Source organism: Pleurodeles waltl, chromosome 10 (genome assembly GCF_031143425.1).
Source record: "Pleurodeles waltl isolate 20211129_DDA chromosome 10, aPleWal1.hap1.20221129, whole genome shotgun sequence".
Taxonomy (NCBI): domain Eukaryota; kingdom Metazoa; phylum Chordata; class Amphibia; order Caudata; family Salamandridae; genus Pleurodeles; species Pleurodeles waltl.
Window position 1 is genome coordinate 1,018,059,894 of NC_090449.1, and position 18,682 is coordinate 1,018,078,575.

At 42.1% G+C, this 18,682-nt stretch overlaps 1 protein-coding gene across 1 annotated transcript in view; it reads right to left on the reverse strand.

Annotated features, from left to right (window-relative positions):
• Positions 1-437: 437 nt before the first annotated feature.
• The window catches only part of COL6A6 (collagen type VI alpha 6 chain), a 446,491-nt gene continuing 428,246 nt past the window's right edge, over positions 438-18,682 (reverse strand). The window contains exons 37-39 of the mRNA XM_069212366.1: positions 15,024-15,692; positions 10,275-10,341; positions 438-1,423 (exon numbers count right to left, since the gene is read on the reverse strand). Coding sequence (XP_069068467.1) covers positions 10,280-10,341; positions 15,024-15,692 — 731 coding nt within the window. The 3' untranslated portion in view covers positions 438-1,423; positions 10,275-10,279. The remainder of the gene's footprint in view (positions 1,424-10,274; positions 10,342-15,023; positions 15,693-18,682) is intronic.

An 18,682-nucleotide genomic window follows, 5' to 3' on the forward strand; every position in this document is an offset into this window, starting at 1 on the left:
GAAAACACGAGTCGCCTTGAGTAGGCAGCAATCTCCCAACACAATACCATGGATCTTCATCAAATGTTACAGATGTTGAGATTTTAAAGAAAAGTTATTTTTTCTTTTAGTATTGTACATTTGAGATGGAAACTAGTGTAATACAAGATACCCCTGCATGCCAAATTTTCCCTGACATCAGCCTCTAAAGCTTTGTGTATATCCTAAATCCATTGGTTGCTAAATATAATAAGGAGTCTAAACAGGAAGAGAGCGGGCTCTGTCATGTGACAAACATGGATAAATGCTCTAACTGGTAACCTGCGGTGTGCTTTCTGTTTTGTTATAGCTAATACAAGTGCTAAATTGTTATCTTAGGGATTCAATACTTATCCATTTGTAGCTTTTGGACCCTGAGGTCAGATCAGCATTATCCTTGTAAAAGAGGAGGAGTGGAGTCAATCATCATTGGCATTTATTTTGTACCAATAGGATGCAAACATTAAGAATGACATTCTACCCTATCCCATTGATTCATGTAGTCAAGAAAAAAGCATTTGGGGTTATGTGCTTCTCCTGCCCGAGTCGTGGCTTCCACTGGTGATCTGTGTGATCTTCAGCAAGTTTTTTTTGTTTCTTTTAGTTCTTGAAGCCCGGAAGACGCACTCGATTAGCAATTGAAACAGTCTGTATTTGGATGAAGTACCTCTACTGAACAAAGTATAATGCAGTATTCACGTGGTGCCATAGAAGTTCATAGGCCTGATAACATGGCGAATCAATCGCTGAGACCCTGTGATGTCCTCAAACTAATCAGAAGGCTGCCGAAATGAAACACATATCTATAAAGCAAACGAATCCCACCAATGAGCTTGCATATTTACACATGGAACAAGGTTATTCTTGTTCTTCAATGCACCATGCACACCTTAGGTTTTCATTCCATGCACTTAACTGAAATTGAACATTTATTTTCATATCAGTCGCTTTTGTCTTTTCCATGTTTCCATCTTTTTTCTATTGTTTTCCAGTTGTTGCTGGACGTGTTGCATTTATGGCATGATTGCAAAAGTTTTCATACTTCTGTTCTTCCTGTAACATTTTTAAAAGCACCATAAAAAACATTTAGTTACATGAAATGGCACATTGAATATACTGGTTCTAATCCTGAGATAACAGTGCAACTGAAATGATTTAGGAATGCACTGGGATAGATATGTATTTTTCCTGACACGCCACTGCAGTTCTGGTGTCATTGGCTGATTGTATGTGTGTAGCATTTGTATAGTCAGAACCTAGCTGAGACTAAGGCTTCGATGTTCCCAAGGCTTCCGGCTGGAGCAGGCACGCGCTCGGGGTTGCATGTTCATGTCACATTGATGTGCAGTACTGTCCTGCTTCTGTCTTCAAGCACCATTTAGCTATGTTCTCTGGTGGATTTGACCTGAAATTTGACAAAAAAGATATTAAAATTGACTTGTTCTGGTCAATAGACTAATTGCATTATTTAGAGCAAGGCCTCCCTAATGTTTGTAAAATTAATAACACAAAAAAGGAAAGAACTGGGGCGATACCTTTCTCTGCAGCAATAGATTATGACTTTGTGCTTGGTGGCTAACTGGGACTGACTGTTGCTTCTAGTATGAGACGGGGCTGCCAGGCCTGCTGCACTTTTCTTTTCAGAATGCATTTTTATGTTTAATCAAACTACGTTTAGTTTCACTACTTAATATTATAATAAACATGTAAGATACGATCTTTTCACTTCTAACACTTACTCTGTTTTCCCCTCCCTTTTCATGTCATATATTTATCATTCATTTCTTACTCACTCATTTCCTCCACACATTCTTTCCTCCACTTCCCTTTTCCCTACCTTTCTCTTGCTCTTTGTTTCTCTTTCCCTGCTCTCTCAAACCATTTCTCTCTTTTACGTTTCCTCCATCTCTGTATGTAGTCTTTATATTATATGTAACATAGCACTGCCTAACTTATTATCAGAGGTACATTTCTCACTTTCAAGTTCATCTCACTTCTGTGTTCTTCTTTTTCCTTTTTAGGTCGAGCGTGCAAGCACTTTGCATTCGACCTGTTGTAAGTATTCTGTGGGCTTTTAACCACGGCCATCTCAATGCCATCACAGCAAGAAAGCCGATACCACAATAGTTACGGTACTCGGGAAACTCGCCCCATAATGCTTTAGGAATTTACTTTTAGAAACCTTTTTTGCTCGTAACTCAGGTTATGGTGGTCCTAGGACAATAGGACCACCACCAAAACGTTCACGGCAACCTACTCTTTCTGCCTACATCATCCATGGGTCTCCACACTAGGTTAGTGGGGATCCCAAAATGATAACCCCTCCTACCATTCAGTGTCTGTTAAAGCTTCATGGCTGGAACTTTTGTTTTATAGTTGAGAGTAGTTTGTGTTTTAAAGGCCTTATTTGTAATATCACTGCAGTAGGCCAGTTTGCTCAGAAAATGTGTAAGGCACTACACCCTCCAGGGGTTAAATATATGGTTATACTGCATTACCTCCTGCCATTTTTTCATGTGGTTATGACCTATACGGGCTAACTATATTGTTACATGACCATGTTTCTTACAAATGCTATTTACATTGTGGTGTTCTCTAGGGGCTGTTCTAAGCATTACAGTCAACATATGAACATAGTACAATATTTGCAGCAAGGAAACTGGGCATTACTTTTACAAAACAGTTTTGCTCATAACTCAGTCTGATGTGGTCCTAGGACAATGGGACCACCTTCAAAATATTCACCACAACGTGCTCTTTCTGTCTACATCATCTCTGGGTCCCCACACTAAGTTACTGGTGGCCCCAAAAGAATAACCCTTCCCACCATTCAGTGTCTTTTTAAGTGCTCTCATGGTTGTAACTTTGATTTTACAGATGGGAGTAGTTTGTGTTTTAAAGGCCCTGTCTGTAATTTAATTGCAGTAAGCCTGTTAGCTTAAAAATGTGTAATGTGCCATGTCCTTTATGGGCAAAATATATGGTTATAGTGCATTACTTTCTGACATTTTCTTTTCAAGTGGTTATGCCCCCTAGGGGCTAATTATATAGTTACATGACCATGTTTCTTACACTTGCTATTTTCATTGTTGTGTCCTCTAGTGGCTATTCTGAGAATTACAGTCTAATACCAAACATTTATTTCTTTTGAAGGTTTTAATTGGGCTTAGATGATAATTGTATATGTTTTATTAAGTTTCCTTATTGCAATTTTGACCATGATTCGGGCCATCTTAACATCCTTATTACCCTATCCTTATTACACTATGACTGTTTGAACACTCTTGATATGTTTGGGTGACCCTCCTAGTTTAATTCTCTCGTTACTCCTCCGTGGCTGTCTTGTGACTTTTTTTGGGAATTGTGTTAGCCAGCCAGCAACTCTGATGGTGGGGAGGTGAAAGTGGTATTTTATTGGACTTAGCATGGAAGACTAAAATTAGGATGCTAAAAAGCAACGTTTTCATTTTTGCCTGCAGATAGAGGAAGGAGGTAAATGGAAGGTAAATGGTCAGTTATATGCAGGACCACAGGAATTATGTGTTAGGAAAAGACAAAATTATGAGGCAGGGTTGACTAATTTATGTGGCAAGGAAAGTCCAATTATGAATTTACAATGCCAATAGCTCTAACTGAAGCAAATGTGAGACCTGTGGCATTGCAAATGCTTGTTCTCATCTATTACCCTTTTGTCTCTATCTCTCTCTTCATTTCCCAATATCATTTTCCTTCTTTTCTTTTCTTCAATTCCTTGTTTCACTTTTTATCCCTTGCTGTATTTTAGGGCCGACTGAGACAAATCTTGTGTAGTCTACTTTGAAGGGCATAAAGCTCAGCCTTCCACAGCTATCTGATAGTTTCAGTTGCCATATTTACCTACCATTGGTCCAACTGGAACGGCCTTTCATGAGATATGGAGTTTTGCTATTAAACAGGCCTATCACCATTTCATGGGCACTTAGATGACACATTTGGGATGACACATTTTGTCATTATTTATATAGTACTCCATATAGCATGCAAGTACATTGTGCAGAGTGACAAATCTCCCTAACTCTTTATGAGAACCTCTGTGTTGTCATTTCCTTCCTAAATGTGACAAGTAAGTAATGTATCTTTGGTAATGATCTTTCTAGTGGTTACTCTATCTACCACCAGATTCCTTATCTTTTGAATCCTCCTCAGCACCAGACTTTTTCTTCAAATAACTTGCAATAGCCATAGGTGGCATCATCAGCTTCCTATCTGATCTCCTGCAGCATTCTTTATAGTCTCACATCCTTATATCTAGCCTCAAGGATAGTGGCATCACAAGCAAACCCTAGCCACTTTAAAGCATTTCCTGTCTGACCATAACCAAACCGTTTATCTCTTTAACTCCCACCTTTTTGTTCGACCTTCTTCCCATCACGTGTGGGGTCCCCCAAAACATCCCTAAGAACCATCCTTTTAAATTTCTATACCCTTTTAATTTATCCTATTTGTTCCTTCGGCTTTGACCTTATAACTTATGCACAATTCAGTGTATCTGTCAGCAATAATATTAAAATCACCCAAAATAGGTCCCATCATTGTATGCAAGCAGTAGCCAACTGGATGTCTAGCAGGTGCCATAAACTTAAGTGACAAGACCAAAGTTTGAGTTTTGGAACCTCTATGTCTGTCTGTCCTTTTCTATGGTGGTCCATGGAGCTTGGAGTCACCCCTGCTCCAGTCACAGTCACTGCTTCCAGACTCCTCTCTTTCTTTTTGAGTTTGCTGTCAGTGATGATCCTGAGGTTAGTGGCGTTAGTGGTGGGGGGGTGTGGGTGTCAGTTATAGCTCTGTTGGCCACAAGGTGGAGTCCCAGTGCTGTTCTAAAATCATGATTTCAGTCTTGTCAGTATTCAGCTTTAGGAGTTGGTTTTCATCCAGTGGGCGATTTCTATCCTGCAGGCTTTATCCGGGTACATGGCACCTTCCATGTGAGGAGGAGGATGAGTTGTGTGTCTCTGGCGTAGGAGAAGACTATGATGTCTTGAGAGTGAATGATGCTCAGGTAGGATCCTCAGGGAACTACGCAGATGAAGTCATGTGTGTCTGAGGTGTGTAATTCAAGGCTGACAGACTTGGTCCTTCCAATCAGGAAGGAGCAGATCCACTGAAGTGTGTTTTTGGATTGTTGTGTAGGCATTGGATGAGGATGGGGAAGGAGCCTGTATCATACCATGTGGAGAGGTCCAGGAGGATGAGGGCCACCTTGTCTCCTCTGTCAAGAGTCATGCAGATATCATCCATGGCAGTGATGAAGGCAGTTTCCATGCTATGATAGGGTCTGAAACCAGACTGCGTGATGTCAAGGAGTTGGTAGTCACTGGGGTATTCAATGAGGCATCTTTTGATGATTTCCTCTAAGACCACAGCTAGGAATGGTACTTGGGAGATCTGTCCACAGTTGGCAAGTGTTGTAGGGTCTACAGATGGTTTCTTCCACAATGGGAGGACAATTGCATGTTTCTAAGCAATTGAAAAGTCATGGAAGAAGTAGAGGCATTCAGGAGGTTGTGAGCTTGGCACTGAAGCGTTGCAGCCCTCTGGAATAGGCGTGGGGGCAGGGGTATAATAGGGCCTCTGAGTGGAAAGACCTCATGGTGGCAGCTGTTTCTCCTTGGAAAAGATTGAGAGACGTTTGGCGAGGTTTGTTGGGTCCAGTAGCTGGTTGAAACTGCTGTAAGTGATGGTGATTTGTTGCAGACGAATTGAGAGATATTGTTGTACAGATCATGTGATGGGGTGATCAAGTTGGAGTTAGCCTTTGGTGAGGTGAAATTCTTCACAATGGTGACAATTTCTTGGTTTCTGTTGGTGCTGGCATCAATGTGCTCCACCAGAGCTGTAGGTTTGTTGGTCCAAAAAAATTGGTGGTAGTGCCTCAGAGTGGGTTTGAATGTGCTCCTCCCTGCAATATCGTGGCTCATGCTCTATTTGCGTTTCAGTTGTTGGCAGTGGTGTTTCATCAGTCTGAGTTCCTCTGTGTAGCAACTGGCCTGGAGTCCCACTCTTGTTGTGTCTGAGGGGTTCCAAAGAATCAGCACAGTAGGGAATCACATTATTCAAATTCTCAATGACTTTGGGTGACAGTTGCTGTGTTCAGGTCAGTGGGTGTTGAGTTGCAGTCCTTGTCAGTGATGCTATTCCAGTTTTGGTGGGCTGGTCTGTTGGAGGTTCTTGTGTTTTGAACTGGGACAGAGATATTGAAATTTAGAAGGGTGTGGTCTGTACAGGAGACTGGTGTGGGCTTGTCGACTCGGATGTGGTCAAAGGTGGTGAAAATAGGGTCCAGGAAGTGTTGGACGACATGGGTAGCTCCCTTTAATGTTTGGGTGAGGCCAAGCTTCCAAGGGCTTTGAGTGCTTTTGAGTTGGGGTTGAAGTGATTTTCCAGGTAGAAGTTCAGGTCTCCGGGTAGGATCTAACTGCTAGCTTTGAGGGTAAGTGGTGTGACAAACTCCATGATGTGGTTGGTGAAGCTGGTGTGCGGCCTCAGTGGTCTGTAGATGAAAATGCTGCTTAGGGTGTAGTTGGGTGACAAGGAGCTTGAAAGACCAGTGTTCCATTTTGGAGCATTACATGTCCATGGAGGTGCTGCAGCTGGTAGCGAACTTGTCGATGATGAGGATTCCACCTCTGGGCTTATGAAGTCTGTCTTGCCAGACAATCTTTTAACTGGGAGGCAGGATGATGTCAGGAGCTGATGTTGCAATGTCAGGTACCGATGCAGGGTTCAGCCAGTTTTTCTTGAGGAAAAGTAGGCATGGTATGTCATGCAGCAGGTCCCAGATCTCTATGGTGTGATTGGTGAGTGCGTGGGTGTTGAGAAGCATGCATAAGAAGGCATAGTGCTGTGTGAGTGGTTGTAGGAATTTGTGAATGTGAATTGTGAATTCAATGTGAGAAAGTGGGGTGCTGTCAGTGAGGGTGTGGTGAGTTGTTGGGTGTGGGTAAGTGCCTGAAATCTTGCAGGTAGTGCAGCAGAACACTCCCTCTGTGGTGTGGCGAGGCAGCACCGTGTGGAGCAGTGCCAAGGTTGAGGGCATGGAGGGCTGCAGATGTGTAGTGATGGTAGGGGTGAAGGCCAGAGCACCATTCTTGGAGGCAGTCCAAGTATGGACAGGCTTACGTTTTGGCATGTCTTGGACACACCTGCAATGCACCAGCTGCTTGTATGCGCGCTGTGGGCACCATTAAGTAGGACCTGAAAGTGGGGTATTCCTAGTTTTCTACCTTGAGCAGTGCCTCCAGGGCAGCACCTTCTGCAATCCAAAACTACGACTTTTCAACTCTTCCTAAAAATACTAAAGAAATGTATAACATTCCTCAAAATATTCATGGACTGGAGTTAGAGTAGTAAATAAGCCTCCTGGAATATTTGGTGGAAAGTATTCTAGGACTGGAGTTAGAATAGTAAATTTGACCTTAAGGTGTCCATCACGCCTGGGCAGCTAGATGATGGGAAATCTAGTGGTGTCACTTACAGTGATGTCACTTCCTGTGCAGCTGGCTGATGGAAATAAGTCCTCTTGCTTGGTTTCTGCTTGTAAAGACTATTTTGGTGGGAAACCAGTGATGTCACTTTCTGTGCGGATGGATGATGGGAAATTGAGTGATGTCAATTCTTGTGCAACATTTGTGTCATGTTTGGAGTGGAACAGAAAGTGAACTGTTAAGAAGGCTTTTAGCTTCAAAGAATTCTGCTTTTGCAGGTTCGTCCAAACGTTTTGTGACAAACAGAAGTACAGATATTGATTAATAATTACGAAGAACTGAAGTATAAGCTACACTGGCAATCTACCTCCACCTTAATGTTTTTTCAGCATGTCTCTACGGCAAATCAGAATGGATACTACAGACCCATAGCCAAAAAGGGCCCATATACTTCTGCCTCATGCTGGAAAAAAAACAGAGCCACACACCACCACCCATCCGATTCCATAAGCTTTGATAGAGCTTTATCATGGCAAGGCCAGTAGGCCATTCTCCCAATCTATTACATGGTACCACTACTGCTAGTTTAATGTAATGGGGTGAAATGGCTGTACTTTCACTTGTTAATCAATGGCGCACTATAGAGGTAACTTAAAGCGGTTCTCAGTGTACAGGCAGGTTTGTAGCGGGCGCTCCATCTGGAAAGGGCTAAAATACTCCAATCATTTAGGGTCCCTCAAGGTAGGGGTGCATGCTCTCAAATCATGTAGGGCCTTTCCATCCCAACATGTGATTTGCTGAAAAATATCACAGGGAGCTGATTTGTCCCAAGCTGAACTCCAAGAAGAATTCTTCCAACATCAACTCCATTGTTTTATTGGTAATTCAGCATATAATACAGTTTAAACAATAGTCTCTGAGTGACTGAAAGCTGTTGTGAGAGATATAAATACATCTCTGGGAGACGCTTTAAATTCTCGTTCCTGTTGGCAGCAGCTAGCCTATACCCGTTACTTCCAGTTCGTTGTGCGCAAATCTCAGTTTGTAGATTCAGACATAAGGGATACATATCCGTTATCAAGGGGTATCTCTGGCAATAATGTTTTGGTAAAGTTCAATCCATTTTGCACCTTTCAAGAAATATTACTACTTCTCATCATATTGGCGCAACCAAATTTTAGCTATCAGTTATTCGGTTTCAGAAACTATTGACTGATAGAGTTCTGTTGATACTTCAGAAGCCCAGAGGAAGTCTCGTTAAGACGAAATACAGGTTGCCTGTTTTGATCCTACAATGGCTTTGTCCATATTGTACAGAGACATTAATTATTACTTTGTAATATTCATGGTGGACATTGTATAAATTCTTTAGACCTTTTGTATGTGAGTAATAAAAAAATATTTTTAAGTATACCATTGAAGATTGGAGAATCAATCAATTAATTCCAAATGTTGCTGTCCATGTTGTGCCCCAGGCAAATGTATGAAGATACTGCTGGTACATATTCAGATAAAGATTTTTTTAATGACGGGCCATTTCTAAATAGGTACCCAAGGAAAGTCTTCTAAAAACAAAACATGTTTGTTAATGCTTCTTGCTCTACTGACTCTTCTGTGTGTGGAATTTCTAAAATTATTGGATCATTGATTGTGTGGCTACCAGCCAGATATTAGGCCCTTGTGATTTAGAGTTAGCCAAAACTCATCTAGATACTGAAATTATGGACATTGATTCGCATGGTTTACTAACATCTCCTGAAAATAGTTTTGACGCCAACACTGATGACTCAATAACAAAAAAAGTAAAATACTTGTCATTCTCTACCTTGCCACGGAACAGGACCACTTGATTATGTTACAGAAGATGTCTTCTCTCACTTCAGATGTGCACTGGACAAACCAATTACCATTGAATTAAAATCAGAATGCCAATGACCATCTATCCCAGATTCGGTGCTCTCCACCCCAAGAATTGATACAGAACTAATTGCATTTTTCCAAGTATGGAAAGGACACTAAAAAGAGTCTAGTCAGCTTTCCAGGGCAAGGTTCTAGATGCAGTTGATCCCAGTGTGCCAAGGACAGATTCTCTACTACTGACACCAGCAAACTTTCAATTTGGGTACAAAGGGTCTCATGTTTTGCTTCACCACTGGTAATCTATTTCAGTAGATCTAAAACTAATTATTTTGGCATCCTTTCCAAACCTTCAAAATGTCTCCCACTCACCGCGAGAAGACATCCAACACCTAGAGTGAGGGATTCATCATGTTATGTTTGAATATTAAGACCCAGTTTGAGGCTCCATAGTTAGTTAGTGTGCAAGGGAAGGCAGTTTTCCAGATAGCCAAGCTGCAACTGTCTCCGACATCATGAAATCCTTTTTAGTGAATTTGACAACATTTCTATTACTGTTCTTTCTATCCGGGACTACCATGGTCTGAGCAATTCTGAAAATGTCCCCAATTGCTATGTGAAGACACCTAGCTTGTGGAGGACATTCCTTTGAAGTAGGTGGCCAGGCTGCAGCTGGTGTGGCAGAAGTGTGGCCTCCACCACACCATCATTAGGCACATGAGCCACCTACTTTAAAATGATGGTCATAGACTTTAATGTAGCGAAAGTGAAATCATTCTCTCTTTACTCGGTGAGTCAGTAGCTTTGTTGGTTCTTGCAGGTAATATGTTTTTCTATAGAAGACATTTGAACACAAATCAGTATGAGAATAGGAATGTGTTTTCTTTAAAATAGCCTCAAATAAAAAAAAATCATAACTTGCAAGCCGTTTTTTACCATTCTCAAAATCGGGTCCTTTCACATTGCGTCCTGAGATGTGCTGGTGGGTATTTGTTGATTCCACCTGCCAATGTGATAAAAGTTTGTGAGTTTGCAATTTGTATATATGAGAAAACGCAAAAAAATGTCATCTATACATTTATAAATATAACCCCTCATTTTTCACAAGGACATACGCAGTAGCACACAAGATACACTCTAAATGTATAAAAACTCAACAAGCTGTGTATTTCAACCTAACTGCATATTGATATCTGTTGCACAAATAAGTAATATACATCTGCCTGTTTGTAGCTCATCTAGCAATTCCCATGTAAATTATACACTACTTTGTGAACTTGCTATAAACTAAACATACTTAATGGATAATTCTCCGGACCAGAGGGTCATCTTATCAACCATGCTTAAGTGGACAAATGAAAATGTATTGTGGGCCAGCAGGTCTCAGAGAATCTGCCTTTTGTGCACCTTGAAGTATACTCCTGTTATCTCTCACCATTGTTTTTCAGTATTTGAGAGTTCTACAATTGTCCTTGAAAGATTTGTAAGGACTATGAACTCCCTAAATACACCTAAGAAAAATATTTCTTTGTGTAAAAGAACTCGCTCCCACTGATCACTACAGTTGCATGCTTCATAATAGAGTTCTCCCTGATACCAACTGCATCCAGTTGGTATCTCTTTCAACCATGACCCTCAAGGGAATATTGGTGTGATGGGTAGGATCTTGAAAAGTAAAACTGTCTAAAGGGTGCCCTGGTCTCAATTGTTTAATAAATGATCCATGTGGCAATATTAAAAGCAGTAGGGGGCAATACCTTTGAGATTCTATGAAGTGTACAGTAAGAACAAAAAATCATAAAATAAAAACCTGAGAACAAGAAAATATATACACCACTCATTCCAAAAACTTTTTCTCCTTTTTCTACCTAATTAATACAGGGAAGTTCTCCCGGATCGGTTTGTATGATGGCTTCAGTGAATGTGACTTAGGAGAATGTGCTTCGTAGACTAAGTTACTACTAAATGATTCGGTAGAATCCAGGGATCTGAACTAGTCTTCAGGAAAGTCACATGACGGTTAGTTGGCAAAACAGGTGGCCGAAACATGTAGACCGAAGTAGATGCTCAAGTGATAGAAACTTGAAAGCATTGCGAGAGAGATAGGGAGACCTTAGTGCTTTAATTGATTTTTGTTTTGAATGATTAGAGCCCGCTGCGTGGCCCGTGGGCAGCGGGCCCAAAACTTGATAAAAACGAATGCACCCCGGGTGCCCCATGGTTGGGGGACACAGGGGTTATTAATGTTTATCAAGTTCTGGGCCTGCCACCCACGGCGCACATGGCGGGCCCAGGGGGCGCTTATTTTTTTTAAATGATTAGGGCCCGCAGTGTGGGGCAGGCCCTAATCATTTTAAAAGAAATTCTCCGAGGGCCCGCCGTGTCCCTGTGTGCCCAAAACTTGATAAAAACAAATGCCCCTGGGACCACTCTATCCTAGTGGGCCCAAAACTTGATAAAAACGAATGCTCCCCAAGTGTCCCATGGTCGAGTGGCTAAAGGGGCATCAAATGCCCCCTGGGCTCACCATGTGTCATGTGTGTGGCAGGCCCACAACTTGATAAAAATTAATGCCCGAGGCCCACCGGGCACCCTTGTGGTATTAGTTATTATCAAATTTTGGGCCAGCCATAAACTGCGCACAAGGTAGGCCCAGGAGGAATTTATAATCATTTAGAAAAAATAGTTTCCCCAAGGCCCAACGCGTGCACTGTGGGCCCAAAACGTGATAAAAACGAATAACCCCATAGTGCCCGGTGGGCCTGAGGGCATTCATTTTTATCAAGTTTTGGGCCTTCCACCCACATGACAAAATGGTAGACCAGGGGGCATTTGTTTTAAATGATTAGATCCCGCAGAGTGCCCTATGGGCAGCGGGCCATAATCATGTAAAAAAATAAATGCCCCCTGGACCTGCCACGTGCCCCGTGTGCAGAATGCCCAAACCTTATGTGCCACGGGTGTCTCAGAGGTGGCGGACTCAGGGGGCACTAATGTATATCAAGTTTTGGGCCCACTGCCCATGGGGCACACAGCTGGCCCAGGGGGGGCGTTTATTTTATTTAACTGATTAGGGCCTGCAGTGTGCCCTGTGTGCAGCAGGCCCTACTCATTTAAAAAAGAACATACGTACTCCCTGGGCCCCCGTGTGTCCTGTGACTGGTGGGCCCAAAACTTGATAGAAACAAATGCACCATGGGTGGCGGACCGAGGTGGCATTAATATTTATCACGTTTTGGGCCCGCCGGCCATGGAGCACGTGTGGGCCATGGGGCATTTATTTATTTTCGTTCAGCAAATTTCAAAATTTATTGGGCACTTTTAAAAAAGTGTGGGCTTTTTACAAAAGTGCCAAATTCGTGATTTTTTTTTGCCAGTCGCGATATCGCGAAAGCCTGAAGGGGAGAGTCAGAGAAATGTTCCCTATGTGTAAAGTGGAACAAATCCATGAACCTTTCAGTTTCTTTTGCCTTGCGTTGCAAAATAAGTCCCCAAAACTGAGTTTCCCGCCACCATAATGCATAATTTCTAACTAATATGCCAGGGAGATGTTCTGGGTTGTGTGCCATTGATTTTAGAAAAGAGAAAGGGGGTGAAATCCCTCCATTCTAGCAATCAAATAATAATGGTCGAGCAGGGTTGAAATCAGCTGCAGGCGGAAACCCAGTCGTTTCTTATATTTACGTGGGAGCCGTAGGGCATGTTTGAGAGGAATGGAGGAGAATTACTCCTGCAAGAACACCCACGGATTTGTTGAACAAGATGTAGCCCATTCTAAGGGAGGGAGGAGTTTTGCTCAATAGAAGTACCTATCCACATGGGAAAATCTGAGCCTTCAATTCCCCACCTTTTGGTAGATTGTAGTCCTTTTAAATATATGGCCTTTTCCCACCCCAAAGAAATGCCACAAGCCTTTGATGGATAAGTGTAAGAATTCCCTGGGGAATCCAAAGAGGGAGCTTCTGCACTACAAATTCATTTTTACGCTCATCATCCTCGCAAGCCAGGGGATTTCGGGTGACCCAATTGTAAAGGTCTTTGAAAATTGTGTTTAGCAAGCAAGGCAAATTTGTATTGTTGATGTCGTCCGACCTTCTAAGGAGCTGAGCACCAAGACTTTGGATAAGCCTGGGCAACCAGGAAAGGCTGAACTGTTGAAAAAATAGGTAACCCAATTACTGAGACTTAAACACATACTCACTGATTTCCCAGATTTAAAGGTAAACCTGCATTTAGCAGATACAAATCTAACAACCTTAATAGCACCAGAAGGGATTCTTCAGCCATGGCCAAAAAACAGATGTTGTCGTCAGCAGAAAACATTTCGGCTTTGAGATGTTCTATTTTGGTTCTCATTCTACTGATTTCATCAGAGACTTTTAATTTTTTGAATCATGAGTTTTAGGGAGGGGGCAAACAGTGATAGAGAAACTACCCAATCCTATCTCGTGTGAAAACTTAAGGAAATGGATTAAGATAGTTTTCCATTGTTTTTGTATCTTCAACAGTAGATACCTAAAAATGATCAATTTCCCTTACTCCAGCCTGCTGATAAAACACTGTTATTCATTCCCAGGTTCAGAAGTAGCTATAGCTGTGGATGGTGTTTGGTTGTGGTAGGCACTTATCAACAGAAAGCACCTCTCCAGCACTAATTCAAAAATAACCTTCTTAACTCTCACAAACACTGTTATTGTATTAATGTTGTATGGCTATTCATCATGGGCAGTGCTCACATCCCTTTAGGGGAATGCAAAGTTCTAAGTATAATCAAATCAAATTACAAAGACCCCAAGAAGGACCTTCAAGACAGATGGGTGATTATGGCCCGTATTTATACTTTTTTTGTGCCGCATTTGCGTCGTTTTTTGACGCAAAAATGGCGCAAACTTGCAAAATACCATTGTATTTTGTAGGTTTGCGCCGTTTTGCGTCAAAAAGCGGCGCAAATGCAGCGCTAAAAAAAGTATAAATATGGGCCTATGTGTTTTATATTCATGGCTCTAAATTCATTGAAATGTTGTTCACCTTTTCAGCTACCAATAGTTGGTTGCCAGCAGTGGACAGCCACCATAGCAAATATACATCTATTTAATGGTAAGAGGTTAATGGTAAGAGATTACATTAACACATCTACCACAATGCTGTAGGACCTCTCTGAAAGCACCCACCTGCATTAAATCCTGTACTGCTGCATTAAATGAGTTTAACTACAACTGTGATGACGTCTCGGAAGCGTCTGGCTTTGGGGGCCAGCAGCCTCACTGAGAAGTGTGAAAGGTTGCTTTGTTGCTCAAGCAGATGCTTCAGTACCTTCCCTCTTAAACTGTTATGTACCGACCAAGGTTGACACCTCCTAACCTCTTCTGAAGGACCAGAACAGCATTACCTGCTTAAATGAATACTGAAATATTGAAATGAAAATATTGCAGATTGTATCTACCCCAATGCTGAGACCCAACTAATGAACACTGTCCTACTTTGACTAACTGTGAACCTGGATTGTGTAGGACCAATAAACAGATGCTGAAAATAAGTATCCACAATGTTCCTATTTGCATCTTACACCTTATCTATGGCAAATGGATTTAACCAAATTCTAAGAGTTACAGATCACTACAACAATGTGCACTCATCAAGACAATACATGCATTATTTATTGATGTATGAAATGTGAACACTTACGTTTTAGTGCAATCACAAAGGGTTTAAGAAAACCAGATGCATACTGAAAGTCTGGTTTATGAAGTCGTCCAAGCTGAACCAGGTGATGATCCACAGGATGACTGGCTAGACCTTCAAGCTCAGCCCTATTAAAGTGCGGCCCCATTGAAATCACAAATATTGCGAAACCCTGGCATTTGGCTTTCAAGGATGCCTCCTTCAGAGTGTGCTTGTCCCACTGACTTGACTCACCAGCCGATATCACAAAAAGGATCTTGCTCTTTCTTGGGTGGGGAACCTTTGACAACATGTTATCAATTGCCCACTTCAGAGTTTGGCCAACAACAGTAGGACCACTGAGCTGAAGGACTGAGTCTTGAATATGTCTCTTCATTCGATTTTTGTTTACGTAGGATATTAAATCAAATTCTACTTGTGGATTCCAAGGCCTACTGGTGGCGTTTCCTTGGGCAGCGAGCCTCACCAGTGCTACTCGATCCCCAGCACCTGCTGTCTTTGGCTGCTTGGCAATGTCAAAGTTATCTATCAGTGTAATAAGGAGATCTTTGGCTTCCAACCACTGGTCCTCTACCACGTTCTGGAAACTGTCCAAAAGGAACACAGCATCGGTACCTAACTTCGGTGGTGGGTCAATATCCTGCTGACACAGGGGTTCTTTTTTACATCTGTCTACAAAACATCAGAGAGATACATGGATGTTATGTCAGTGCAATAAATGTACTTTTTTATATAATTATATTACGATACAATTACTATAAATTATATCACAGTAAAAATGAGCATTTAACATAGATACATACATACTTTAGAGAACAATACGTAATGATAAAGTAACAGACCCGCTCCACCGTTCAAACCTTTGTTTGCCTTCCAATCCCTCTGCGGCTCCATGTGTCCTACATACATACATAAGGTCCTCCACATCAAATTAAAACAATTTCCTTTACTGCTTTTGTAAGTTAGATCCGTAATTGTGGCCAAAAGCATTGGGCAAGCTGTTGAATGGGGGACTCTGTTACTGCCTTGTTGTGTGAGGCCAGTTCAGATGCTCAGAATGGCCACGGTCAAAATGTGAAGATAAAGCTGACTAAACATCACAAACCAGTAGGGCCACTCAGCCTATCAACAACTGTCCTAAACACACATATACTCATGCCAAGCAATACGTATGTCAAACGTTCTGCAATATGTGTGAGAAATTTGGAGCATCTCTGTGGTATGAGGCTTCAAAGACCAAAAACATCCGCCTGCAACTCACTGAAGCTTACAGATCCACTTAACATATGAACAAGGTAATTTTCTCTATAGAGAGCAATGTGATGTCATACCATTGGCAAAAAATGCTGTGCACAAGCAATAACATAATTTCTGCTCTCTGCAGCTCTTTCCCTGCTACTGCTCTGTTGTGTCGTTTCTCAGTTATTCATCTCATCACCAGTGCCTGCCCCCTTTGTCACCCTTTTCCCCTTAGTTTCCTCCCTGGCTCTTGCTCTCCTAGCAAATCCCTTGCACCTCTTCATCTGTACTTCATATCCCTCATCATGAAAGATTTTTCAGATTTCGATTGAATTAGAGGTGTCAACATCTGGTATGAAAGGTGACTTTGGGTCAATTATGTTGATTTGGTAAAGTGGTCAAAAGCAGCCAAGGGAGAGGTTGCGGGTCTCTTTAAAACTAAGGGCCTGATTTAGGTATTGGTAGACAAGTTACCGTCACAATGGTGACGGATATCCCGTCCATCAAAATCTAAAACCAATATGGTATAATGGGATTTAGATTTCAGTGGACGGGATATCCGTCACTGTTGTGACAGAGTAACTTGTCCGCCAATATCTAAATCAGGCCCTAAGTCTCTCTTTGATGTTCAAGAGCACTAAATGTCCCCCTGCCTGCATGTAAACATATCACAAATCCTTCTACATTTTGGTACCATGTTTCTGCTGTTCCTCTATGAAATGGTTACCTGTGGCACATCACAGGCATTCATTCCCTCCTTCATAATCTGAGGGATTATGGTCATGCTATATCCTTCCAAAATCACCCTTTCACTATTGACATAGATGTCTAACCACCCACCCTTTCACTTACTTATGACCGCCAACATAGAGGCCCACAAAAGCCCTGTAAAACAGCAGATTATGCAAACAGTCCTCAAATACCTATGTACTCACACTTCTGCCCTATTTAGCACATGGCACTTGGTGCACAATAATGGGAGGGTGAACAGGGTTACCATGGGCAAATAATATCCACTGGAGCTTATCTTTAGCCTAAGAAGGATCACAACTTCCACAACAGTGCAATCACTCTCACAGGGTCCCCAGCCAGGCTCAGATGTAACTAACAGACTGAGTCTGCCATATCTTAAGAGTGCCCCCAGCCCCACTCAGCAGGCTGCTATACGGATCCTTTGTGGTCAAGGGTTTTGGAGGCATGGGGGTGAAAATGTAGAGACCCCCTTTTTGTTCATGTCCAGAGGCCTAGTTCCACCCAACCACTTGTTTACAGAACATTCATATTGCACAACTTTGGAAGTGACCTCCAGACATAGCTCATTGGTGCCTGCTTCTATTTTCAAACTATTTTAAAAAACTGAGACACCTGACAAGAATGGAATAAACCTCCTTATGGGCAAGATGTAGCAAAGGGTTTTTACCATTCTGTGTCAATGGGAAAATGTGTTTGTACATATGGCCCTATATGAGGATCCAAACACCACCAATTAGAGAATATTGCCTAATGTTAACCACCTAACTTCCCACCTTTTTTCACCAGCTGGAAAGGATACTGATCTGGGGAGACTACAATATGGCTTATCTCTCCAAAAACACCACCATTAAATACACAGGTGACCCTTCTGCCAAGACTCAGGGTGCAGCTATGTCCAGGTTCCTGCACCTCCTTTAACTCCTTCACATAGACTTTGCTTGCTTCCCTCTATTACAGGCAGGTCTTGCCCCACCTCTGTGCCCAACATGTCATGTTCTCCTCTGTTCCCACTCTCCTCTACACTTTGCTCCAAGATCCTCCTAGTAGCATCCCTTTCTCCAGCAGTTAATGGTCTTCCCAACTTGCACTCCATTTTCCTTCAATATCCACTTTCCCCAACCCTCCCTTTCATATTCTCACTTTGTTGATGCCAAGCTTTATTCCTGCTGTTTCAGAAACACCCTGAGCACAGACAACACACATAAGCTCTCTAAACTGGGCAAGTTAAATAGAACACCGCACAATCATACATCAGAACACAGGTATGCCATTAAATTCTGCATCATTTTGCTCATAAAAGCACCCATCTCTAATCACACACCTGTTACACAATACCCATCTGTACACTGTAGACAGAACTGTGCACCAATCAAACACAGCACAAATACACCACATTGACATCACGGTGCTGACAGCAGTATTCTCCACCAGGGGACACCGTGCACTATGGCACAATACAACGCATTAGGAGAGAATTTATACCATACTTCCATTACCCAGCTGAAATGTGGCTGTATTTGCAATATTCCTTAGTGGATAATGGGCAACCATTATGAAAGATGTCATGTCTGCACAGCGGTTCTCACCAAGATCAGGCTCCAGCACAGCAGTCAGGGACAAGATACTCTATTATCAAGATACTCGTTCATTTCCATCACCAGAACCTTTGC